The sequence below is a fragment of the Eumetopias jubatus genome, unplaced genomic scaffold (assembly GCF_037043125.1).
Source record: "Eumetopias jubatus isolate StellerSeaLion01/CBP00866 unplaced genomic scaffold, mEumJub1_p1.0 scaffold_10, whole genome shotgun sequence".
NCBI classification, from domain to species: Eukaryota; Metazoa; Chordata; class Mammalia; order Carnivora; family Otariidae; genus Eumetopias; species Eumetopias jubatus.
In genome coordinates, this window is record NW_028274816.1 from 55,469,863 (window position 1) to 55,495,373 (window position 25,511).

At 52.1% G+C, this 25,511-nt stretch overlaps 1 protein-coding gene across 1 annotated transcript; it reads right to left on the reverse strand.

Annotated features, from left to right (window-relative positions):
- Window positions 1-375: 375 nt before the first annotated feature.
- Window positions 376-23,979, reverse strand: NOVA2 (NOVA alternative splicing regulator 2). The gene is made up of 4 exons (XM_028088152.2): window positions 23,703-23,979; window positions 14,950-15,093; window positions 9,677-9,843; window positions 376-1,458 (listed from the first exon to the last, which is right to left on the reverse strand). Exons 1-4 carry the CDS (start codon window positions 23,977-23,979, stop codon window positions 376-378), a joined length of 1,671 nt encoding a protein of 556 aa, XP_027943953.2.
- Between the last annotated feature and the right edge of the window lie 1,532 nt (window positions 23,980-25,511).

Consider the following 25,511-nt stretch of genomic DNA (forward strand, 5'->3'; position numbering starts at 1 on the left):
AGGAGGGAAAGAAAGAGAAAATAACGCTTTGTTTTCTATTAAAATCAACAAAATGCAATATATACAGATATCACACAGACCCGGGCCCTGGGAGTGGAGGGTCAGGCCCAGTCAAGCTTAGGGAGGAAGGAAGAAGGGTCAGTTCAGAGCTGGGGAGGGAGCTTCTGGGCCCCATCCCCAGCCATCACTCAATCCTGCCTATGACTACCAGAAGGAGGGGGGGTGCAGTCAGGCTTACCCCAGCCCCATCCCACGAGGAGCAGGACTACACTCGGAGCTGAGGTCAGGAGTTGGGAGTGGGGGGTGGGGGAGGGGAGGAGAAGGAAGAGGAAGAGAAGGGGCCGGGAGGAGGGGTGGGAGCACACACCACAGGCCTCATCCCACTTTCTGGGGGTTTGAGGCCCTCACTCCCTGCTCGTAGGTGACCCGCTGGCTGATGAGGTATTGAGCGGCTTGCGTGGCCGCAGGGCTGCCCGTGATGGTGACCCGCCGGTTCCGCGTGCCAGGCAGGAACTCCCCCTTCTTGGAGATCTGGATGCGCGCGCCTGTCAGCTCCTGGTACTCCACCAACGTCTTGCCCCCTTTGCCCAGGATGGCCCCCACCAGGTTCTCAGGCACCGCAATCTCCACCAGCTCCTTGGCACTCTCAGCTGCCAACTTCTCTGCCGTCAGGAAGCCCCCGGCGGCCCCGGCTGCAGCTGCGGCGGCCACCAGCGGGCCACCCCCGCCGCCCGCCCCGCCGCCCGCCCCGGCCCCGAGGTAGCCGTTGGCGGCTGCGGCCAGGGCGAAGGACCCCAGGGCTCCAGGGGGCGGGGGCGGAGGCGGGGCGGCCCCTCCGGCGGGCCCGGCCCCGGCCTCGCCCGCGTAGGACGCCAGGAGGTTGGCGGCGGCGGCGGCGGCGGGGTTCGCACCAGCGGCCACGGCGGCCAGGACCCCGGAGGCCGCGGCCGAGTTGAGGCCCAGGCCGAGGGAGTTGGTGTTGTAGCCGTAACTGGCCAACGTGTTAAGCGCCGTGCTGATGGCCAGCAGGTCGGTGCCTGAGAAGGCAGGCAGGGCGGCCGGGAAGGCGCCCACGCCCGCCAACCCCGCGGGGCCCAGCAGGCCGGAGGCGGCAGCGGCCGAGGCGGCGGCAGCGGCGGGCAGCACATCGGCGGGGCTGGCGTACGGTGAACCGGTGGGGTTGGAGTTGGCCACGGGGCCAGCCACGTTGGCGTAGCTGATGTTGAGGCAGCTGCTGCTCTGGGGGTCTTCCTGTACCTTCTGCACGATGGCGCTCACGGCCTTGTGCACCTGCTCCGGCTCGCCGCTGACTGTCACCACACGCTCCTGAAGGTTGATGCCCTCTGGCTTCTGGGACAGCTGCACCCAGGCACCCGACTGTTCCATCACGGCTTTCACTGTGGCGCCCCCCTTGCCGATGATCAGGCCCGCGGTGCTGTTGGGGACGATCAGCTTGGCCTGCGTGTGGGGCGAGAGGGAGGGGCTTTAGGATGGTGGATGGAGACTGAACGGTAACATTAGTCTTCAGGCGGCCCTGCTCTCCCGTGTCCCCAAATCGGGCCCGCTGTGCCCTTTGATATACACCGGTATGGTCCTACTGCTTGTTCAAAATGGTGAAATACTTCCATATTGGTTGGTTAAAAAAAAAAAAAAAAGAGAGAGAGAGAGAGAGCCAGTACTCCATGTCCTCTCAGTAGGCTCTCAGCCACCCTGTCCCCTGCCCCTGGGACCCCTGGGATTTCCCTTCCATCCAGCACCTTAAAGGTTTAATGGCTGACCCAGTGGGTGCCCTCCAGGACAGCGGGTGCCCCCAGCTTGCATTGGTGCTCACGCCTTCTAGATCATTAAACACTCTGACTCCCAGCCCCAGAAAAAGGAGTCATTAAGTCTCACTTTACAGAGGAGCCACTTGAGGCCTACGAGGGACTGGCCCCAAGGTTACCCAGATTGTGGAGGAGCTGTAATCCAGCCTCTTGGATTCCTGCTCCGTCGTGTTTCCCACCCTATGGCAAGGTCACGGCGCTTAACCTCTTTTTGCTATGGGCCAAATTGTTGCCCCCGCCATTCAGATGTTGAAGTCCTAACCCCCAGTACATCAGGATATGACTGTATTTGGAGAGAGGGTCTTTAGAGAGGCAATGAAGGTTAAGTGAGGTCATTGGGGTGGGCCCTAATCCAGTAGGACGGGTGTCCTTATAAGAAGAAGAGATTAGGACACAGGGACACACAGGAAAGACGGCGGGTGACTGCGGAGGGGACGACCATCTCCAAGCCCAGGAGAGAGGCCTCGGAAGAAACCAACCCTGCCCCAGATCTCAGACTTCTAGCCTCCGGAACTGTGAGAAAATGAATTTCTGTTGCTTAAGCTACCTGGTCTGCCCTAGCAATCTAATGAAGTTGTCCTATCTGTAAAATGAAGATAAAAAAACCTTACATCAGAGACAATTGGGCACTTAAATACAGTCGTCCCCTTCTCCAGGGCAGAAAGGCCCATCCTTTGCCGCTGCAAATCCGATCCATCTTAGTTCTGGGGATGGGGGAGGGGGAGATTTCAAAACCATAAGTCTCCTTTCACATATCCAAGAGCACTTCTACACATAGGCTCCTGTTGCTCAGTCCTTCCCAGGCCCTCTCAGACCTGTGGGTTCCACTCCCTGAAGCCCCTGCCACTCCTCTCCGCCCCTGAGCCAGACACCAAGGGTGTTTGGGAAATTTGTGAGAGCACTTTTAGTTGTCATGACAACTGGGGGGGGGCAGATGCAGGCATGCAGTGGGGCAGGGCCTTGGATGTTGGCACCCCACAACCTGAGACTCAGTTATTCACAACGTCGAACCGAGGAGAACTGTCCGGGTCCCCGTATGACTTTTAAGTGACTCCCTGGACATTCATGTTGGCGAAAAGTCTGTTTATAAATCTCAGAGCCCAGACCTGAACCCGACGGTCCATATAAGTACCTAGTATTTTCTTTTTCCCACGTGTTTAAGATCTACTGAAATTTCCAGGAATGCGACTAATCGGTCAACGAAGGGACGATTTTACTTTGTTGTGTTCTGAGCTTTACCAAGAGTGGTTCATCATTAAAAAAAAAAAAAAAAACATGACAACGGTAGTAATGCCACGTGTGTTATTTACATCTCCGATATGATACCCTGGATCACTGTGTTTGTCACTGTCTTTCTCAGGCTATGTGAGGTGTGAGTAGCTGACTATTTCATTACTTCTGTAGTAATATGTAACATTTACATATTAAAATTCATCTCATTTTATAACACATCACCTTCCTTTTCCTTTTCCTTTACGTAAAAATGTCTTACAGGATAAAGAAAATGTACATGAGTACAATGGAATATTCCTTGGCAATTTAAACGAACAAAGTACTGATCCAGGCTACAACATGGATGAAGCTAGAAAACACGCTGTGTGAATGAAGCCAGACACCAAAGACCACATATTGTAGGATTCCATTTATATGGATGTTCAGAACAGGGAAATCTATAGAGACAGAAAGTAGATTAGTGGTGGCTTAGGGCTGGGGGGTGGTGCTGAGCTGTGGGGATTGAGGAGTGATAGCTAAGGGGATCAAGATTTCTTTCTGAGGAAATGAAATGTTCTAAAATTGTGGGCATGGATGGACAATTCTGAATATAATAAAAACTTTGAACTGCATGCCCTCGATGGGTGAACTGTATGTATGTGAATTAATTTCTCAATAAAACTGTTAAAAATCTTGCAGATTTAGATAGGTAATACATCTACATTATATACACTTTCCATGTACTGAAATGAGTGTGTGTGTGTGTGTGTGTGTAATTTCAGAGGTAGGAGGGCTGGGAAAATATTTGTAGGAGAAAGAGGACATGGGGTTTGACAAGCCTGAGAACCACTGCTCTACTTGCTCTGTTCTTTGTTGATCTGACTTCAACTTTTCCCTCCCTCCCTCTTGCTGACCTCATGGCAGGCGTACTAGACTCCCTGCTGTTCCTCCAAGTCGCAAGCTTGGTGCAGACTCAGGGCCTTTGCACCTGCTAGGCCCTCACCTAGAAAGCTCCTTCTCAGAAAAGGAGGCTCACCTCTCTCATCATTCAGGTCTTTACACAAATGCACCCCCTTAGAGAGGCCTTACCACCCCAATTATCAAAGCTTGTTTATTTGCTTATTTTATGTCCTTAGCACAGACATCTCCAGACTTGTATCTAGCTGCTAACCTCACAACTCTAGAATGATGTCAAATGGACACTGCAAACTTAAAATCCAAAGTGGAACTCCTCATCTGCTCAAATGTGTTTCTATCATGGTCTTCCTCATTTCAGTATGTGGAAAATGCACCTTTCACTTCTCAGGCTCAAGACTTAGGAGTCCTCTCTTTTCCTCCCACTCAACATCCAATCAGCAATTCTGTTGTCTCTACCTTCAAAATATATAGTAAACGGGGCACCTGGCTGGCTTAGTCGGTGGAGTGTGTAACTCTTGATCTCGGGACTGTAAGTTCGAGCCCCATATTGAGTGTAGAGATTACTTTAAAAAAATAAAACCTTAAAAAATATATATATGGTAGATTATTCTAGATTAAAAGAGACTAATGAGAAGGGGCACCTGGGTGGCTCAGATGGCTGAGCATCTGCCTTTGGCTCAGGTCATGATCCCAGGGTCCTGGGATTGAGTCCCGCATCGGGCTCCCTGCTCAACAGGGAGCCTGCTTCTCCCTCTCCCTCTGCCTCTGCGCCGCTAATGCTCTCTCTCTCTCTCTCTCTCTCTCTCTGTATCTCTGTGTCTCAAATGAATAAAAAAAAAATCTTTAAAAAAAAGAGACTAATGAGGTATAACAACTCAATGCAATGCACGAATATTGACTGAATCTTGGATAGAAAAATGCTTTATAGACATAAAAGATATTTGGGGACAATGTGAATATGAACTCTTTATTAACTAATAGCATGGAATTGGTGTTAATTTTTGTAGGTGTGATAACACTAACATAACAATATAAGACATGTCCTTAGTCTTGGGAGATGCATGCCAAAGAACTTGGGTGTGAAGAGTCATGAGGTTTATACTTATTTTCAAATGGATCAGCAAAAACAAACAAACCACCCAACAAACAAGCAAATAAAGCCAACCAGTGCTTGTGTGTGTTCGTGTGTGTGTGTGTGTGTAAAGAGATAAAGCAAATGTTAACGATTGGTGAATCTAAGTGCAGTGTATAGGGAGTTCACTGTATTATTCGTCAACACTTTCAAAATAAAAAGTTAGGAGAAAAAATGCCCCAGGACTCTTTCCTCCTCTTTTTCTGCTTTATTTTCATCATAGCACTTTCTACTCTCTGACATTTACTTATTCGCTTGCTTGTTTTTGGTTTCCCCATGAAAGAATGTAAGATCTACAAGGGCAGAGATTTTTGTCTGTATTGTTTACTACTTGGTTCTCAGTGCCTAGGGGAATGCCTTGTAAGCATTGAGCAAAGAGTGTGTGAATGGATGGATGGATGGGTGGACGGATGAAAGGAACGGTGATGTGCCCACAGGACCAAGCAGGAATGAGACTTGATGGAGGTGACCAGGTGTATCTCACCTATGGTGGTGGTGGTGGTGGTGGTGGTGGTGGTGGTGGTGGTGTGTGTGTGTGTGGAGGTGGGGAGGTAGGGTGCTGTGCATTTCGGTACACAAACTCAGCCTGATCTGAGTTTTTAGATTAATTGGACATTTTGATTTGTAAAATGGGAAGAACCTTAGTTTTTATCTATTGGCTACCTCTTCAAAAGGTCTATGAACTACTGTGTAGTAGCAGACCACTAGTTTGCAGTTTGTGCATATGAATCCCTGAAAAGTTGCTTTGGACTCTGGAGACACTTGCTCAGGTTTGAAATCCTGGCTCCACCACTAATGCTGGGCAAGGGACCTAACCTCTTTAAGACTCAGTTTTCTCATCTATAACATCCATCCCTCCTCCACAGAATTATTGTGAAGGCTAATTGAGATCATTCATGAAATGATGAGCTTGATTGAAGGGCTAGTGCCCCTTAGTTATGTTTCTGCTTGGCCCTTACAGGTATGTCATTATCCATTTATTCAAACAAGCAACATTTGCTGAGAACCTACTATGTGCTAAGCATAGGGTGCCATGTGAGTGTGCAGGTAATATGTGCTCATAGTAGATACTCAAGAAATGGTTGTTGTCATTGTTACCTCCATGGGCAGATCTGGATTTAAATCTCATATCTGTGGTACAGTTGCTTTGCAAAATAGTCTGATAATTCTTCAAAAGGTTAGACATATCATCTGACCCAGTTCCATCCACAGATATATACTCCAAAGAACTGAAAACCGTACCCACACATATGTTCATAGCAGCATTCTTCATAATAGCTAAAAAGCAGAAACAACCCAAATGACTATCAACTGATAGACAAACAAAGTGTGGTATATCCGTACAGTGGAATATTATTTGGCCATAAAAAGGAATTAAGTTTTGATATATGTTACAATACAGATTAATCTTGAAAACAGTATGCTAAGGGAAAGAAGCCAGACACAAAAGGCCATGTATTATGTCATTCAATTTATATAAAACATCCAGAATAGGCAAATCCATAAACACCAAAAGTAGGTTAGTGGTTGGGACAGGGAGGGGGAGCTGGGAGAACGGACAGTGACTGCCAAAGAGGATGGAGCTTCTTTTTGGAGTGGTGAAAACGTTTTGGAATTACATTAGGTGATCAATGCACAACTTTGTGAATCTACTGAACACCACTAAATGGTATACTTTAAAATGGTGAACTGTACAGTATGTGAATTATACCTCAACTTATATATTTTAAAAAAATCATCAGAAAAAAAGTGTGACAAGTCAAGAGGATGGAACAGAATGCATGAAACCAGACCTAAGAGTCAAAAGGTATTCAGTATGATACAGCATTTCAGAGGGAAAAGGGAAGGATGAAGTAACTGTTCACCAAGAAATGGTAAGAGCAAATGCCTTCACCTTTCTGCACCTCGCTTCCTCTCCTCCAAATGGATGTAACCACAGCTACTCCATACAACCACTGGGAATAGTCAATGACCGGAGTGGCAAATGGTTAACTGTCTTCATGATAGGCCCAGGTGGTAGACCCACAGCATCTTAGAGAGATCACAGGTGCAGTTTCATAGAATCCTGGAGTGCCAGGATGTCAGTCAGAACAGTAGAATCTTAGAATAATGTATGTCGAGAATCTTGAAATTACAGAGCTGTAGAATTGTAGGAGTTTTAGGGCCAGAAAGACCTCAGAGAACATCTGTCCCCATGATTTGCAAGTCTGTAGAGATTTGCAAATAGTAATAGTATAATAATAATTACACAGCTAACAGTCTTTCCATTTGCCAGGCACTTTGGTAAACACTTTCATATAGTCACTTAATCTCCATAACAACCCTATAAGAATAGGCAGGCACTTTTATTATCGAATTTTATGGCTTGGAAAACAGAGGCAAGAGAGGTTAAGTAACTTGCTCAAGGTCACAGAGGTAGTAAGTAATAGAGCCAGGATCTGATCCCAGGCCAGAATCTGTGTTCAGATTCCCAAGCCTTCACTCCAGAAATTCTGATTCAGTGGCTCTGGGCTGGGACCCAGGAATCTGCATTCTAAGCTACCTAGATGATTCAGATACCAGCCAGGACTGAGAACCACCAGTCTAACCCAGAGGTGGCAAATTGGTGGTCCTCAGGCCACAGGCAGCCCACAGCTACATAGTGGTTTTAAGATTGAGCCAACCTTTAAAAATCAGTTGATGTCAAATATTTCTGGCTTCTTCTGAAAAATTTGTAAGATGTGGCAACACTTTGTCTACATTCCCAAAGGGCAAGAATTGAGTCGAGTTGAGTAGCAGCTGCCCCCTTTAGGGATGGCATTATATCTCTCTGATGAGGCCAGAGTCCTCAATTCTATGTTCCCTTGCTGAATCTCGGAGGCATTTCAATTTATAATCCCTGATTTGGCCCAGCTTCCACACTGTAAAGAAAGGAAACTGAGGCTTACAGAAGGGAAAGGAACCCAGAGTAACACAGCAAGTCCAATGTAGAAAGAGAGTAGACCCGTCTCCTGACTTAAAAATCCCATAATAATATCAGCAGCTAACATTTTTTGAGAACTTTCTATGAATTAGGCATACATGCTAAGTGCTTTTTCAACATCAGTGACACTGATCACTGCCCTTAAGTAGGTGCCATAATGAATCTCATTTTGCAGATGAGAAAAATGAGGCATGGAGAAATCAAGTCACTTGTTCAAGGTCGCACAGGTCTAAAGAAGTAAGTTATCGGAGTCAGATTCAACTCAACATCTGACTCCAGAGCCTGAGCCTTCGGCCATTATCTTCCATTCTTTAGAGCCCCCTAAGTAATAAATAAGGAGAGGAAAAATCCTGGTTCTATAACATTTCGATTCCACTATCTCAGAGTTCCGTGGATTAGGGGGTGGGGTGGAAGGATCAGGCGCAGATGGTGCTGACCCCATTTTCCCTGAAACATGTGCAAACCCTTCATGAACTCTGAGCCCTTTGTGGCAGCGACCAAAGTAGAGGGAAGAGGCAATATCCTTGCCACCGTGTAAACGGTGTGGCCTGCTGGTGGGAAGGGATTCGGGAGAGACCTGGCAGGGCCTCTTCAGCACCAAGGACAGCAGCCGTGCTCCAAGCTCGGAGCCCCAAGCCCGAAGTCTTTTTTGGGAATAATTCGCTTGGCAGCATTCTTCCAGGGCTTTCCGCCCACCGTTTCCCCAGGAGCTTGGGGGAACTCAGGTCCATGGTTTCTCCCATCTCAGGGTAACAAGAATTCCCAACAACTCCGGATTCCTTTTACCGAGGGTCTCTCTCTCGTCTTTGCTTCTAGGTAGACTTTAAGGAGCCCTCGCAAATGGCCTGTCCTCCTGCCAGGGGCTCTGGCCCCTCTGCATCGAGTGTGCAAGTATATGGGAGTGGGGAAGGGGAGAGAAAACGGGGAGTGTGCGCAGCTCCCCTCCCCTCCACCTCCTACCCATCCAGGGCCACGCCAGGGGCTTTGCAGCAAGCCCACCTGCCCGGTGAGCACCGGTCATGGCAACCAGAGAGGCCAGGGTAGTGATTGGTCCGCTCCCTGCCACGCCCCTACGCCGCCGCTTTCCCGTAACTGAGGCAACCAAGAGGCGCTGCCCTCCTTCCATCCCTCCGAGAGAGGGCTGTGTAGGAGAGGGACCTGCCCCCTCTCTCTCGCCAGCAAAACACCCGTTTCTCCAAAATGGTGACTTACCCCATACCATAATTAATGGAAACAGGGAGTATGAGGCCATTTCTAAACTCTTCTGGATGTGGATGGGTTGTCAATGAAGTCACTTCCGGTGAGAACAGGAAGTGGGAGGCAGGTTGCTCTGGGAGACAATGGGATGAGGTGGAAGGAAGGAGAGGGTCTAGAGAATCCCAGGAAGGAGGGATAAGGTGGGACAAATTCTCCCAGACCTTCACTCTCTCTCTGTGTCAAGCCCACTCTAAAAGGTTTGGAGTCCCTAGGCTGACTCCCTAATAATACAACTACTGCTATGTATTTGATCGACCAACGTCTTATCGGCGTTATCCCATTCAGTTCCCACAGTAATCCAGTGATATGGGAGAAGTGTTTTCTCCCGAACCTCACTGGCTTTACAGAAACCCAGTCTTTGCCCCTGCTGACCTGCTTGGCTCTGTCGGGGTTCATCGTGGTTTGGGGTTGAAGGATGTTGACCACCTCAGGCTTGGTCATTGCTTGTGGGATTTCTCGGACCTTCTCAGCAATAAAGCTGTGCACAGCATTCAAGGCCTCTGCTGTGCCCTGTACCAGGCATACTCGTTCTGTGGTTCCTGTTGAGCAAGGGAGAGAGAGGGCACCCTCACCACACAGGAATGGGAAGATTCCTGGGAGACAGGCCCCATTTAATGGAAAGAGAAAACCTAAATCTAGAAAGTGGACCTAACTGGGCCCAGGTCACATGGTAAGCCTGGGGAAGTTGGCATGGACTCCCAGGCCATGATGGGTAACTGGGAAAGTGAGTGGAATGCCTGTTTTATAATCTGCACTTCATGTCCCTCCCCCAAAACAACCCCAGGGGATGGAAGAATGATACTTAAGTGCTTTGCGATGCCCACAGCAGCCCTGGGCAGGGGAGACAGGGCTCAGCTGCCTCTTCCCAGTCCTTGCTGGCTCCAGGTTGCTCTGGCAACCATTCACTCCCTCCCCCCCCAGAAACCAAGAGCTCAGGCCTGCAACGGTTGCCACAGTAACTGGAACCCCCTTATCGGTCTGGCTGGCCGGGTCCTCAGCCCACCCCCAGGGGGACGAGGGACGAAGCCCCGTTGCCGTGGCAACCCCTGAAAGCCTGCAGCGAAGGCCTCTGGGCTTTTGGAGAGGATGGGGAAGGGCTGGGGGATGGGGGAGACAGAAGAGAGGCCAGAGTGCCCGCCTGGACCCACCAGATGGAGGGCTGAAGGGTGGGGGAGGGCAAGGGTATGGACAGGGGAGAGCAGAGACAACTCATGGAAGGGAAGGGACTCAGGGATGAAGAAAGGAGGGTGAGGTGGATGCCTTTGCTGGAGATTGTCTAGATTTTGGCTGTAGTTCTAACCTAGGCATCCTTACTCTGTGTGTGTGTGTGTGTGTGTGTGTGTGTGCACTAGAGGTAGGGAGGCAGAGGGGAGAAGAGAAGCCAACTCTGGATGATGTTGGGATATATGTGTGTGGGACAGAGACTCCAGGTGACACTCTGACCAGTGAGAATATATCTGTGAGGCTGTTTGGGTGAGTGGTGTGTGTGTGTGTGTGTGCGTGTGCACGCGTGTCCATGCATGTGTATACCCGGGCTGGACTGGTTAAATTATCTTTATCTGTGTATGTCTATAAGAGAAAGTGTGGGAGAGACTGAGATGTGAACAGACAGTGTGACACAATGAATCCAGTAAAGATATGTGCACTCTTGCACATGGGAAAGACCTTGGGTGTCACTGTGATGTTCAAGGTTATGGATATACTGTTTGTGAGACCGAACTGCTTGTCCAGGAGAGTTTGAGAGAAAGAAACAAAGAGTCTCATGAAGCAGCACTGGGGCTGTATGATGAATGAATATCACTTTGAGACTGGATGTCAGCGTGAGTGTTGGCAGCAAAGAGACAACCAGACACCTTTCGGTGTTCAAAAGACTATTTGGATGACTGGTGTGTGGTATGTGTGTATATGTGCGTGAGCCTGTGCATAGGAGACAGACAAGACTTTATCACACTGGTGTGTGTCAGTGTGAGCAAGAGTGAGAGAGAGACCGACAGGCAGACTCAAGTGTCAGTATGACGGGAGGACTGGTGTGTGTGTGTCTGGATGTATATGCATTAGAGCCGGACAAAGACGGCTCTACCGTGACCAGCTGGTGTGACAGGGTGTGTGCCCGGCTGAGCTGTGCATGTTTGGTGTGTGCAGTGGGTGTCTGTCTCTCTCTCTGGGTGGGACTGTCTGCAGGGACCAGTTAGCTCCTGGGTCTGTGAAAGGTCTTGAGTGTGCGCCAGGTTTCATGTGCCTGAGTGTCTGGGACATTTGGGGGTGAGGCTCCAGTCTCCCGTGAGCATTCTAGAGCAGCATGATGGTGCCACCATCCTGACCCCTCGCTAGCCATCTCAGCCTGGCATGCCAGTCTCACCATGTGTCCGGGTGTCACTGTCTTGGGGGCACTTGGATAGTTGACATCCTCCCTCTCCTCTGGGCCACTGTTCCTCACTTATTACCCCCAACCCCAGAACAATGGACTTGTCTGAGCCAAGGGTGAGTCAGCGTGCAGGCTGCCTCCGTCTGGGTGTAAATAGGAAAGGGTGTGGGTCAGGGTGGGAACTGGGGGCGGGGGAGCGGGGTAGCCCTAGGGAGAGCCTGGCTGAAATGGCTCTGCTCTCCATTTCTGCGAGGATCCCTTCCAGCTCAGGGAGGCTGGGATTTCCCACCCTTTGTAGTTCCCAACTGGGGTCCACAAGGGCTTTGGGGGACTTGGTTAGCCCCTGAAAGAGTGTCCGATAATGACAGCTGGTGCTTACAAAATACCAAGTGTTAGACACTATTCTAAGCACTTTGTATATATTTGTGCACTTCAAGTAGGAGGTAGGCAATATTATTATTCTCAATTTACTGCTAAAGACACTGAGGCACAGAGAAGGTTTGGGATCTGTCCAAGTTCACTCAGCCAGTAGTGAAAGCTCAGGGTTTCGAACCCAGGTGTCTGGGTTCAGGTCTGGGCTTTTAACCACTGAGCTACCCGTGCTCAAGCTGGGGTGTGCAGACTCTTGTGTGTGTTTGTGTGTGTGTTGGGAGGAAAGCATAAGATGACTCCATTTTTGCTACTGTATTTTTGATAGTAAAAAAGAATATGTACGGGTTTATCAAGTAGTCACTTAAGATTTTGTACTTCAAGGCAATATGTTATAAATCAATTTTTTTTAAAGTGTGTGTGTGTCTGTGCTTTTCTTCTGGGGACAGAGCTTCAGGCAAATATTCAAAATCAGAAGGAGTTTGGAATCGCTACAGTGTTTGAGTGGATGTACAGAAGTCTGTGTGTGTGGCTTTGGGCAGCTGGCTGCTTCTTTCTGGGTCTCAGTTTTTCCATGTACGATCTGGAAGGATAGAGTCTGGGGCTTCGTGTTTCCTGTACCAAGGAGGGGACCCCCTTTGTGCTCTGCCCCTCCCTTGGGGTTAAGGGTCAGGTAGGTTTTTGTTTCATGTAGTAGACACAAGTGCAGTGTGTGTGTGCATGTGTGCGTGTGTATGTCCATCTGTCTGTGGGTTTCACCATTGTCATTTCTCAGTGCTCTGTATGCTTCAGTCACAGTGAACAAACTCCTCCTCCAGCCTTTGAAGATGCTAGTTCAACTTCCTGGAGTACTCTTCCCTGCTTTTATCTAGCTCACTCTTACTTATTGTTCCAGGCCCCTCCTCCAGGAAGCCCTCCCTGACCTTCCCAGGCTGGGTCAGGTGCCCTGTCTGGGCTGCCACCATCCTCTCGGCTTCCCTGTCCTAGCCCTGACCATGCTGGGTCATGGCTGGTGTTTAGTCTGTCTTCCCTACTGGGCTGTGAGATCTGTGAGGGAAAGGGGGTGGGGGGATATCTCAGTCACTGCTATGTCCTCATCTCTGTCCATAGAATAGGTGCTCAGAGAATGCAGGTTGAATGAATGAATGAAAGGGTGTTAGTTAGCCAGGAGCAGAGGGAAATATGCTCTTCATTTCAAGCAGTAGTGTCTTCATTTCTTGTGTTCCTGTGGGTCCTGGGAAGTCCTAGGGGGCAGGACTAGGATGTAGGGGGCCGTGTCCTGCATCTTTGAGCTGGCACAAGCCATATGATCTGGAAATCCATGTCAGCAGTGGGGAGGGGGTGCTGGATGCCTGTCCTGGGCCTGGGGAGAGATGCTGGCTCACGTTGCTTGTTTGAATAGTATTTGGCCCAAGAAGGCCAATGACTGTCCCATCCTCTGGGGTTCTCAGCTGCCTGGCCTGTGGGGTGTGTCATTGAGTTGGGAGGAGAGGATGTATCTCATGTCACAGAATGTGATCCAGGCATAAGGAACCAAGTGTCCTCGGATAAATGCCCCAAGCAGAGGTCTTATCCGTATCTTGTGGCCTAGGGGGCGTGTGAGGGAAACTGGGCCAGGGTGGAAGAGGAAGGTGGGGTGGGGGGCTGTGCCTGGTTCCCTGGACGCTTCTCTAAACCTCTTGCCAAAGCTGCTTAGTGAGATGGGAGGCAGGGCAGGTGGAGGGAGGAGGGAGAGAGAGAGAGAATATGAATGTGTCCTGACCCTGGGCTCCAGCTCTGGTGTTTGACCTAAAAAATCCAAGGGGATTAAGGATGAACTAGAATCAGCTGTGGACCAAAGATGCAGTTCTGGGGGCCTTCCCTGGGGGACATCCTTAGATGTCGAAGCCCAGGCATTGGTCTTGGGAGGGGAAGATGGATGGGGTGACAGATAATGCAGGGAACAGTAGAGAGGGAGTGGAGGGGCCTTGGAAATGTTCTGGTTGTAGGGAGAAAGAGAGCTGGGGGAGAGGCAGAAAAGGGGCTGGGTTTGGAGGAAGGAAGGAAAAATGTGGGGGCTGAGACTGGGAAGGAAACATGAAGGGAGAGGTGGGTGAGGGGCGATCCAGCAGATCGTTGAGGGGGTGCTACTGAATATTGAGTGGATGGTTGACCAGAGAGAGTTCAGGAGCAAGAGAAAGAAAAACATGAGACTATGAGAGGTGGAGGGCAAGGAAAAGATGGGGTGAGGGGCGGGAAGACAAGAAGGGGAGGACAGAGCAGGGAGGGAGGGAGGGGAAAAGCAGAGACGGACAGGACAGATGGATGCGGACAAGCGGTGGGGGACATCCAAACAGAATCAGAGAGATAGAAGCAAAAAAGAGGAGCCAGAGAGAGGTGGATGGGAATGGAGACTCAGGGAACAAGAGATGGGAAAGTCAGAAACAGAATGAGAGAGAGGTAGGAAGAATGACACAGAGAAAACCAGCGAGACTCAAACTGGGCAAGATGGGGTAACAGAGAAATCCAAAGGGAAAGAGTGGGGGGAAAGAAGTGTGTGTGTGGGGGGGGAGTGTGCAACACGGCTGGCTGGCCCCCCAACCCCAAGGGACACCCTGACACCTGCCTCCCTGCCCACCCTCCTCCAGCAACTCCAACTGACCCAAAGAGGCAGGTGTGTGGGAAGGGGCACATCTGCCAGCACATCATGCAAATGAACTCATGAATATGCAGCAGGCCCATTGTCTTGCCCTGCCCCCACCCCCATCTGCTCAGGCGTGGCCCCTGGGGCTGAGGGCAGCTCTGTCCCCTTAGGAGGAGGGGAGGCCCCCCATCACTATGACTGCCCCAAGGGCAGCTCTTCTTCCCCCTTATCCAGGGCCCAGGTGGGAGGGACAGGAGGCCAAGGGCAGAGTCCTGGGCCAGGGCTCACCCGGATAGAAGTCTTTGGACTTAGAGAGCTTGATGGTGGCTCCTGTCTCCTTCTGCAGCTGCACGATGGTCTGCCCGCCCTTGCCAATGATGGAGCCTGCCGCGTAGCTGGGGATCAGCACCTTCAGGAAGTATTCGCCTTCCTCTGCAGGGGCACACGGGTAGGGGAGGTAAGGGAGGCAGGGGAAGGGGTCTTCACCTTCGGCATGGTGTGGGCAAAGGAAGCCACCGGCATCACGGGAACATACAGGAGCAATGGCCAGGAGAACAGCAGCAGGGAGAATAATACAAATAATGATCTTCATTCATTCACTCGCTCATTCATTCATTCGTTCATTCCACGAATAGTTACTGAGCACCTGCTGCCACACGCCTGGCACTGTTTTAGTGAAACAGCCGTGAGGAAAACAGACAAACTCCCTGATTTCGCAGGCAAATGAGGCAAATAAGGCCGAGAGAGTTTCAGTGATTCAGCCAAGAGCTCACACAGCTACATTCTTCTAGAGTGGGGGAGACAGACAGTATGTTTTATGTTGGATGGCGGTCAGCACCAAGAGAACAAAAAGGGGCAGGAGAAGGGAAGGGGGATTGTAGGGGTTGCAGTGTCAGATCCGGTGGCCAGGAAAGCCCTCCCCAAGAATGTGGCATCCTTTGTTTAACAAACACTTCTACAGAACCTAGTATACACTAGATTCTGTTCCAAGTACTACACAAATACTAGTTCTTTTAATTTTTCACACTGATGCTATGAAAGAAGTACTTTGCAACCTGGCCTTAGAGTCCAGGCTCCAGACCCTTATGACTGATTGTTTCCAGGCTGTGGAGGTGGGAATGGAACCATCTGGCTCTGTGGGAGAGCAAGTGCAAAGGCCCTGGGATGGGATTGTGCCTGAGTTGTCCAAGGAAAGATGAAGTAGCCAGTGTAGCTGGGGCTAAGGAAGAGAGGTGGAGAGTGGAAGGGGATGAGGGCTGGGAGGGGTGGTGGTAGTGGTGGGGCCACGGTGAGATCTTTGATTTTTACTCCAAGTGAGATGGGAACCATGGGAACCAGAGATGGCTCTGAGCAGAGGAGGGATGGGATCTGACTTAGGTTTCCAGAAGATCCCTCAACACTCAATATAGACCCTGTACTGTGATGAGTGCTTTGTAAGCTTGACCTCAACCATTCCCTACAACTCCCAATGAGGGTGGTATAATGAGCTCCATTTTTACATGGGAGGAAACTGAGGCATGGAAGTGGTGAAGGCACCAGCCCAAGGTCAGCTGCCCAAGGGCACCAAGAAAGTCACTGGCTTGAGATTCCAATGCAATTCTGCTTCATTCTTGGCCCTCACTTGCTTAGCACCTTCCGATGCTGGTGGCTGAAGACCAATGCACTCAAGGACAGTCTCCAAGACCCAGGGGCAGTGAGGTGGTGCCAGTGGTCACTTGTGGGACTGTGGCCATTCTTTGTTATGGACCAATTTTCTTGGTCATGTGTAAAGTGTTTTGTTAATGCACTCAAGGCACATGCTTAACCTCTCCTACCTTTTAACCCAACTGTTGTCCCTACGTTCTCATAGGGTAGAAATTCTGGAGCCTTCTCAGTATAAAACCCTCTGTGATTTGGCCCTGCACTTCTTTCCAGCTTCACGCCCTCATCTTCCTCTATGTGCATCAGACCTACTTCCTCTTTGTTCCTTAAACGTTCCCTCCTCCCACCCACCTCAGGGCCTTTGCACGTTCCTTTTGCTTGGAACTCCCCTCCCCCAGTGAATTCCTCTTGTCCATCAGGTCCCCACTCAAATGTTGCTTCTTCTTGGAAGGTTTCTTTGAACCCTGGGGAGGAGATGGATCCCCTCCCGTTCATTTCATGCCTTCAGAGCAATGTATCACATTAGTCCACTGGAGCTCACCCGTGTCCCAGGGACTCATGCCATGGCCCAGCACACAGTAGGCATGCAATAAACGCTAGAGAAAGGAAGGGAGGAGCCAGGTCACTCTGCTTCCAAAGCTTAAGGTCTTAAAACATCCCCCAGTGGTTTTTAAATTTTTTCTTTTTAAGCAAAGGAAGCCTATTTTCAATGTCTCACATGAAACACCAACACACAGAGCAGATGAAAGAGAAACTGTTCTGGTAAAAGTGGGGGCAGGGCGGGGGGGGCCGGGAACCCTGCCCATGTCTGCCTGATCCCTTAAGATTGAAGGTTCTGGGCTCCCTGATGTGTTAAGATGGGGGTACAGGGGCAAGGGGCTGGATGTGGCTTCACAGGCATGGGGAGGGGGTCCAGGATGAAGGGGTTGTCCTGAGCCCAAGGCAATCCACTTAAACTTGCCTCATCAGACCATTAAACCTATTAGGTAATTAGCCCACCAGAGCCCCTTCCCATCAATCATCCTGACCTCCCCCCTCCGAATTCACTTTCTTCCCTGGGCTCACAGAGGCAGCCTCTTCCCTGCCCCCGCTCCATCCCTAAACCTGTCACAGAGATGGGGGACCAGTCCTCCATCCCTGAAAGGCTCAGAAAGATGGGGAGGGCATTCTCACAAAGGACTCTATTCTCTTTTTCCTTCTTTAACTTCAATCCCTATTTTCTCTCCAGCCAGGGCCTCTTCCCCAACTTCCTTCTTGAAGGTGGAAGGTGTTCATCTACTCTGAAGAAAACTGGATACATCCCCCACCCCATTTTTTTGTGCCCTCTGCCTTCCCCTTCCCCTTCCCCAGGAATCTCTGTATGCAACAGCAGAAACAGCCTTAGACTGAGTGTGAATTTTGTCCCTGACGGACCACAGGGCCTTGGGCAAACCACCTCACCTCATGGGGCCTCAGTATTCTCATCGGCAAAATGGGGATGTGAAGCACTACCTCAGAGGGCTATTTAATTAAGTGGGAGGTGTGATAGAGGGGGATGTGATAGCACTACCTCAGAGGGCTAATTAATTAAGTGATAAACTGTAAAATACTTAGGATGATCTCGGGCACGTGGAACACTTGAGAAATGTTAGCTATCATTACCTCCATCATCATCATGACCATTACCGATGTCAGGAACCCAAGCAAAGTTCTTCTCAGAGCGTCTGGCCCAGGGTAAGTGCTCTACAAATGGGGAGACGAGCCTCTGAGGTCTGAGGTTTTCATTGAGCGAAGGGAGAAGGAGGGGAGACCCCACTTCCTTCATCATTTGCCCCCAGGGGCTGTCCCAGGCCTTTCTCTGCTTCTTGGAGGAGGAATGAGCTCTCGCCGATGGAAGCAAGACCCTGCCCAGCATCTCTCTGACTCCCTTCCTTCTCATGCCACTTCTTGACTTTGCCCTCGATGTATCCCCTCAGTACTGTTTCCTTCCATCTCTCCCCCTTCTCTCCCTTCCTCCAACAAATCCTCCCTGAGCACCCACTCTGTGCCAGGCCTTGTTTGAGGTGCTGGTGACACAGGAGGGAACAGACAGTCCATTTCCTTCAAGTCCACTCACTTTTAAAATTTAAATGCGTCTCTTTAAAGAGGACACTTAAAAACCACTGCTAATAATCAAGAGTCTGAAACCTGGTTATGTTTTCCCCTCCAGAGCATAGAATATAAACGTACAAGGGTAAAAAAAAAAAAAAAGTTTGTCCATGGACCCCCTTAAGCCACCTTCTGGGTGCTCGAGGGTCCCTGTATCAGACGAATGTAAATTGGGAGCCTTCACCTGAGGCCAGCCTCCTATGGAGAATGACTCCCACCTGCAGAAGCTCAGAACTCAGGGCAAGAGTCCCCATTATGGTCAACAGACCCCTCTGACCCTCTTCAGAATCTTCTGCATGTCTTTCCCATTTGGGAGCACTCGTCCCCCACCTTTAATGCCCCGTGTGAGTCCCATGTCCCCCAGGAAAAAGCCAGGCCTCTGTTTCCCAGCCTGCTCTGCAGCAAGGGGAGACACATACCCTCGGCTGAACCTGGAGCCCCCAGACCTCACACGGCTCCCACCCAGTCTGAACAACCAAGGCTCTGCCTGTGAAAAAGTTCTTCCTTCTACTGAATAGGATCTAAATGCCAGAACTCCACACCCACCTATCTCCACCCCCCTTTTAGCTTTCCCCCTGGGGTTCAGGAAGCTCCCTTTACCCTTGACCGTGGCTGGAGAACTAGAGATGCCCACTTCTCTCCTGCTGGTTTTCCTCCTGTTACAACGTCAAGCATTCCCTCCCTCTTCTAGTCCTCCCCCCTTGTGCCCACTTTCTTCAGAAATGCTTCTGGAGTTTCCAAAGAGCAACCAATACCCCTCTCCCCTTAAATAATGGAGACCTACCCAAGAGATCTGGGGTGCTGTGTGGTAAGAGCCGCACTTTTTATCAGAGCGTTGACCCCGATAGGAGGCTTTAAAGGTGGGGGGAAGTCATTAAGGACAAAGGTAGAGCTGAAGGGGTGGGGGGTGTTGTAGGGGTGTTTTCAGTGACAGGAGGTCTAGGGGTGCCGTGCTCCTGGAACCTGCTCTGGCTTGCAGGTTGGGGACGGAGGTGTTGGTGTGTTCCGCGGAGGTGTGAGGCGGCAGGGGTGTGATGTTGACATTGTCGTGGGAGTGTGTGGGGACGTGGCTGGCGGAAGACAAGACCACACGGGCGGGGTGCGGTGCTGGGAGCAGCACCGCTCAGGAGGGCGGGACCGGCAGGTGTGTGAAGCAGTCTCTGTGAATGACGGTGTTGCCGGTTGGCGCGAGAAATGCAATCCAACCGAAGCTGGGGGGTGGGGTGGGTACGGGATGCCCAAGGTGTGATGCTGTCTTCGAGCTGTGACACTGTCTCTGAGTGAGAGAAAGGTGGATGGGTATGATTTCCTCCGGGCGAAGCGCCGCGGGATGGTGCAACAGGCCTCCGATGACATTCTCGGTCGGAGGCACGGATAACAGTAGTAACGACAACTATCGTGTATTGACGCTTTGCTGTGTGCTTCATATATACAGTCTCATTTAATCCACACACCAGCCAGGCTTACATCTCGCAGCTCCCATTTTCCAGATGAGACTGAGGCTCGAAGCAGTGGAATAACTGGCCCAAGGTCCCACACCGAGCCCATGGCAGTGACGAGATGGACCCTGGAAGGTTCTCACTCTCGGGGCTCTTAACCCTGGTGACATTGTCTTTATGGGAAGCAGAGAGGATGCTGGGAGCAAGACTTGGCGGCTGGAAGCTCGAAGCAGGGCGGGGGGGGTTCGGCGGGTCGGTGACTGGTGCACATGTGCGTGTGTATGTGGGGAGGGAAGCTGCTGTTTCTGTTCATATGGGGGTGACAGAGGTGGGGATACAGTCAGGAGTATGCCATGCTAGTGGCACCTTAAGAGTTTCATCCGTACTCAAGGGTGGAGGAGGGGGGCGTCGTTTGGTATTGACTATAGTCATTTGTCTCTCTGATGAGTGAGTTCCTAACCTGAGTTTCCATTCAACTTCTTCACCCGAGTTCTCCTGTCTTTACGTGCCTTGTGTCCCTCCCAATGGCGTCTGGCAGTCATAGTGCCCAGACATCAGTTGGAACAGCCACCATCTCCTCTCTGAGCCCCCGAGAATGGGCAGGAGTGGTAGGCAGGCTGGCGCTGCGGGCAAGAGCTCCATCTGCCCGGTCCGCCACTGCTTGCTGTGACACCCCAGAAGACTCCCTCGACCCTCTGGGCCGCGGTTTCCTCACCCAAAAATGGGGTTTCACTATAGCGTCCACCCACATAATGGAGCCAGGCTCCCAGATTCAAATCCCAACTCTGCCTCTAATTAGCTGACCGACCTCGGGCAAGTTACTTAACCTCTCTGTGCCTCGGTCTGTCATCTGTTAAGAAGGGTAACCTAAAAGAATTGTAAGGATTACATGATTGGTCTGTGCTAATACTTCCTGGTACACTGCAGGCCACAGATATTAGCCATTATTATAATTTATTATGGTTAATTATTACATCACGGAGTGTTGGAGAATCACATGAAATACTGCCTATAAAGCAGTGAGCAATAATACTGGTAAGTGGTTACTACTATCATCCTTGTAGTTATTGTGATTTTCCCATCTGACAGATGGTGACTCTTGAGGCTCAGGAAAGGGGTGAGGTTGACCCAGCATCCCCCAGTCATGACAGTATTATTGCAAGGAGCCCTCAATTTTGAGATGAAAGTCCCGGATCCTTGCCCAACGCTGCCTCCTGAGTGTTTCTGTAAACGGAGGACTGTCCCTTTGCATCTCCAGGCCTCAGTTTCCCCACAGGTCACCAGGAGGGGAGGTGGAAGAGGCTGGAGGAGAGGGTCCCTGAGGGCTCATCCTAGTTTCCCTTGCTACTGAGGGAGGCAGGATGCCCAGCAGTTAAGCACATGAGCTCTGGAGCCAGACGGCCCAGGGTTGGATAGATCCCAGCTCCACCAACTTATGAGCTGTGTGACTTTGGGCAAGTGGTTTCATTTCGCTGAGCCTGTTTTCCTCATGTGAAACAGCAGCTCAAATCATCTCCCCCGGAGGGTTGTATTAGGAAATTAACCCATATCTCAGAGCCTGACTTCTAGTAGGTGCCAAGTACTTGGGCCTGACCGTCCTTGGCAGCATCTCTATTGTTAGGTTGTGCTGCTCGGAGCAATTAGATTTGGAGCACCTCAGCCCCTTTAAAAGAAGGATGTGACACCGCCCCCCCCCTAAGCAGGGGCAGTGCCGGGCTGCCAGGTCAGGCTCAGGGACCGCCTGGGTCCCCGCCTGGGTCCCCGACTCTCTCCAGGACTGGGAATGGCAGTGGAGCAGGAAGAAGGGAAGGAAGTTGGCTGGGACATATTCATGTGTGTGCTGGGGGTGGGGGGAGCAGGAAGAAGGACAGGAAACTCCCTCCCACCCCTCCCCCAACTTCCCTTTCCTTCAATTTCTGCTGGACACACTCTCACAGGCAGCCAGGGGGTCCCTGATTCCTGTCCCACCTGGACAGGAGTGGGGGTGGTGGTGCTGGAATGGAGGAATGAGACTTGGCTTGTGTTCCATAGAGGGGAAGAGATGGAGGGTCCCCACCCCACCCACTACAGAGCCTGGTGGAGTGGGGAGCATGCACTCTGCCCCAGGTCATCCCTCTCCCATCCGGAGGAAAAGGCCAGAGGAAGCAGATTTTGGCCAAGGTGACAGCAGGGAGGGGCTTGTCTGCTCTGGGGTCTCCCTCCATCCAGGGAGTTAATAGGCTAGGCTCTGAGACTGAGAATCCCTCCTTCCTGAGTCCCTGGCCAGAGAGACACCCACTAGAGTTTCCAGCTTGTCTTTTATTCTCTGGTACACATACCTCCTCAGGTCACACACACAGTGGGGGCCCTCCTGTCTTACACGCGCATACCTTCTGTGTTGTCAAACACTCAGACATCTCACACACACACACACACACACACACACACACACACACAATCCCTTGTCTCTCACACATGCAGAATCACTCCCACATCTCTAGTGGTACATACTCAACCATTTCACACACACCCCCTCCCCTTGTTACAGATATATATATACACACACACACCCTCCCCTTGTTACAGATATATATATACACACACACCCTTTCCCTTTTCATACCCCTTCGGTGTCATATACACACATTCCCCGTTCCCTGTCACACGGGCACCCATCCTTCCCTCTCCTTGTTACACACCCTCGTGCAGCTCACCAACAGAGCCCTAACCTCTCCCGTCATACACCCACCTTCCCTTGTTGCACACGCCCCCTCTGATGTCACTGTTGCACACCTCCATGTGTCACACCCAGCCACAGCCTCTTTGGAGTCACACCCACACCCTTTTCTTGTCACATACCCTCACCGGCTTCTCCTGGTCCCACCCCACCCCAGACACGCCTGTGTCACACACACTGAACTACCTTCCTTGATCCACACAGCCTCTCATGGCTCACACCCAGAGCTGGCCCATTCAGCTTCCCCCACACACCCCCTTGCATGTCACACACACCCTCTCACTCATGTGTCACACTGCCACAGCCCCCTCTAGGGTGACATGCACACACTTTCCCTTGCCACACGTACCCCTTTGAGGGTCTCAAACACACAGCCCAGCCCCTCATCTCATTCTGTCTCTTACACACACACACACACACACACACACACACACACACACACACACCTTTCCTCTCATATCCATGATCCCTAAAGTCACACATCCAGGCTTTACAGGGCCCACACGCGCACATACACACAAACACACACACACCTCTCCCAGCCACACATTCTCCCACCTAGCTTTACACACCCACCCATTCCTCCACCTCACCCAACACACCCACCCAGCTTGTCCCCACGCACAATCTCACCCATGGCCCACTCATGCCTCCCTCTGGGACAACCCTTGCTCAGGACATCCCCAGGGAGGGAGGCTGGGAAGCTCCAGGTCCACAGGCCTCCTCTTCTCCTTCCCCTCCCCCCCCCCCCCCCCCCGCCAGGACACGCCAGCCCGGGAACACCCCTGCCCCGAAAGGGTCACATCACACACCCCTCAAGGACACAGAGACGCCCGCCCAGAGGGACCCACGCCCCCCATCCTTTGCGCCCCCCAAGGACACTTACCACCTCCTCCCCCCCATCTCCTCTCAACGCAGACAAAGCTCCCAGCCCCCGGCAGCGGCGAGAGAGGGAGGGGGTCTGGCCCCCTCCCCAACGCCCCTCTCAGCTCCCCGGTCTAGGGAGGGGCGCCCTTCCCCGCCCCGGAGCCCTTGCACCTGCCACGGCGGGAGAGGAGGATGGAGAAAGGCGAGGCCCCCTGCCCGCTCCCCCACACCGAGTCGCAACCCTTTCTCACCTCCCGTGTTGCTGCGCTTGGTGCAGACCACCTCGGGGGGCGTTTCGAGGGGCCTCTTGCGGGAATCCGGGGCCTCGGGCTCCATGGGGGGGGCCTGGGGCGGCGGCTGCTGCTGCTGCGGCGGCTGCGGCGGCGGCGGCGGCGGCTGCTGTGGCGGCGGCGACGGCTGCTGGGGAGGCTGGGGTTGCGGCGGCGGCGGCGGCGGGGGCGGCGGCGGCTGCGGGGCCGCGGAGGCCGTGAAGAGGCCGTGCACCGCGCCGGCGGCCATCATCCTCATGGTCGGGGGGGGGCGGGGGACGGGGGTGGGGGAGGGGGAGGGAAGGGGATGTGGGAGGGGGAGGGGGCGGCGGCGGAGGGATGGGGGAGGGGGAACCCTGGAGAGGGAAGGAGGGAGGGAGCTGGTTCTGGGGGGCTGACAGAGCCTGGAGAGAGGATGTGAGCAGGACGGGAGGGCAAGGGGGGTCCCCGATAGGGTCCGGAGAGAACTGAGGGGTGGGGTCTCTCTCAAGATTACCGAGGCCAGGGACTGGCCGCGCCACTGGGGGGGGGTCGGGACCCCCTTCTTTGCTCCCCCCGGGTGGAGGACCGAGCCCCCCAGACCCTGCTCGGGGCGGGGGGCCGGAGGAGCGGGACCGGAGGTGGGAGGCGGAGGCAGCCGCTAGTGGGGACCCCGGGGGCGGCGGGTGCGGGCGGCAGCGGCGGCAGGGCTGGCGGTGGCTGCTGGCCCGAGCATCTTCTTCCCGGAGGCTCCCACAGCGGCCTGGCCCCTCCCACCCGATCAAAGCCACGCCCATGCCGGTCAGGGCCGCGCCCTTCGGCGCCCCCATTGGTCTGTCCTTGAAGTCGGGACCACGCCCCCTAGGTTGACCACGCCCCTTTCGGCGCTGGGAGAGGGACCAGGCTCCCCCATGCTACAAGGAGGACCCTGGGCTCATCCACACCTTCCCCACCCTTCACCTGTAACGTACGTTTATTGAGCACCTACTGTGTGCGAAGTCCGGTTGTAAGTAAGCGCTTCACAAAGCTTACCACGTTTAATTCCCAGAGCAACCGACTCTGTCTGGTACTCTTTTATCATCCCCATTTTACAGAGAAGGAAATTGAGCCTCAGAGACTTGACGTCACATGGTCGCGATAAGAATTCTCACTTCACATGTCTCCCACCTCTGACAGCTGGGAAGTTCTCCCCTCGAATCTTTCATCCATCTTTTGAAGAATCAACGCAGTATTACTGCCAGGGCTCTGGGGATTGAATTTAATGAATACCTGTTAGGCGTGTAGAGCTGAGCTTAACATCCAGTTGGCGCTCAGGTCAATCAACAGCACTTACAAACCACCTACAAGTGTCAGACACTGTCCTAAACACTGGGGTACAATAGGGAACAAAAAACAGTCTTGGCCCTTGTAGACTAAGGTATTACTATTCATGTCATTAAGAAAACCTGATTTTCAGACAACAAAGCAGACACTCAGGAAAATGGAGTGTGGTTCACCCAAGGGCACACAGGTAGACAGACAGAGGGGAAACTGGGATTTGAACGCAGGACAAGCTTTATTTCAGAACCTGAAGTAGGGGGCCTTTCTTTGGAGTGGATCATTGCTAATATTCACTGTTCTCTGATATATGAATTTTCTTCTCCCTGAATTTCTTGTCTTCAAGGATTCTTCCTAGGTCAGCCAGATGCAAGATTAGGCTCAGAGGGGGCCTGGGTGGGGGTAATTGTGGCAGCTGGGGGGGCCTCCCTCTGCTCTATCCCACTCTGCCCCACCCTTGCCATGCTCTCAGGTCCCCAGGATGGGGAGGGTAGC

Bases quoted from the DNA above. Each gene is read 5' to 3' on its own strand.
- NOVA2 (XM_028088152.2), bottom strand. From the start codon at position 23,979: ATGAGGATGATGGCCGCCGGCGCGGTGCACGGCCTCTTCACGGCCTCC. The intron at 15,094-23,702 runs GTGAGAAAGGGT...GTGCCCCTGCAG, and splicing joins CAAGCGCAGCAACACGGGAG to AGGAAGGCGAATACTTCCTG. The intron at 9,844-14,949 runs GTGAGCCCTGGC...CTTGCTCAACAG, and splicing joins GTCCAAAGACTTCTATCCGG to GAACCACAGAACGAGTATGC.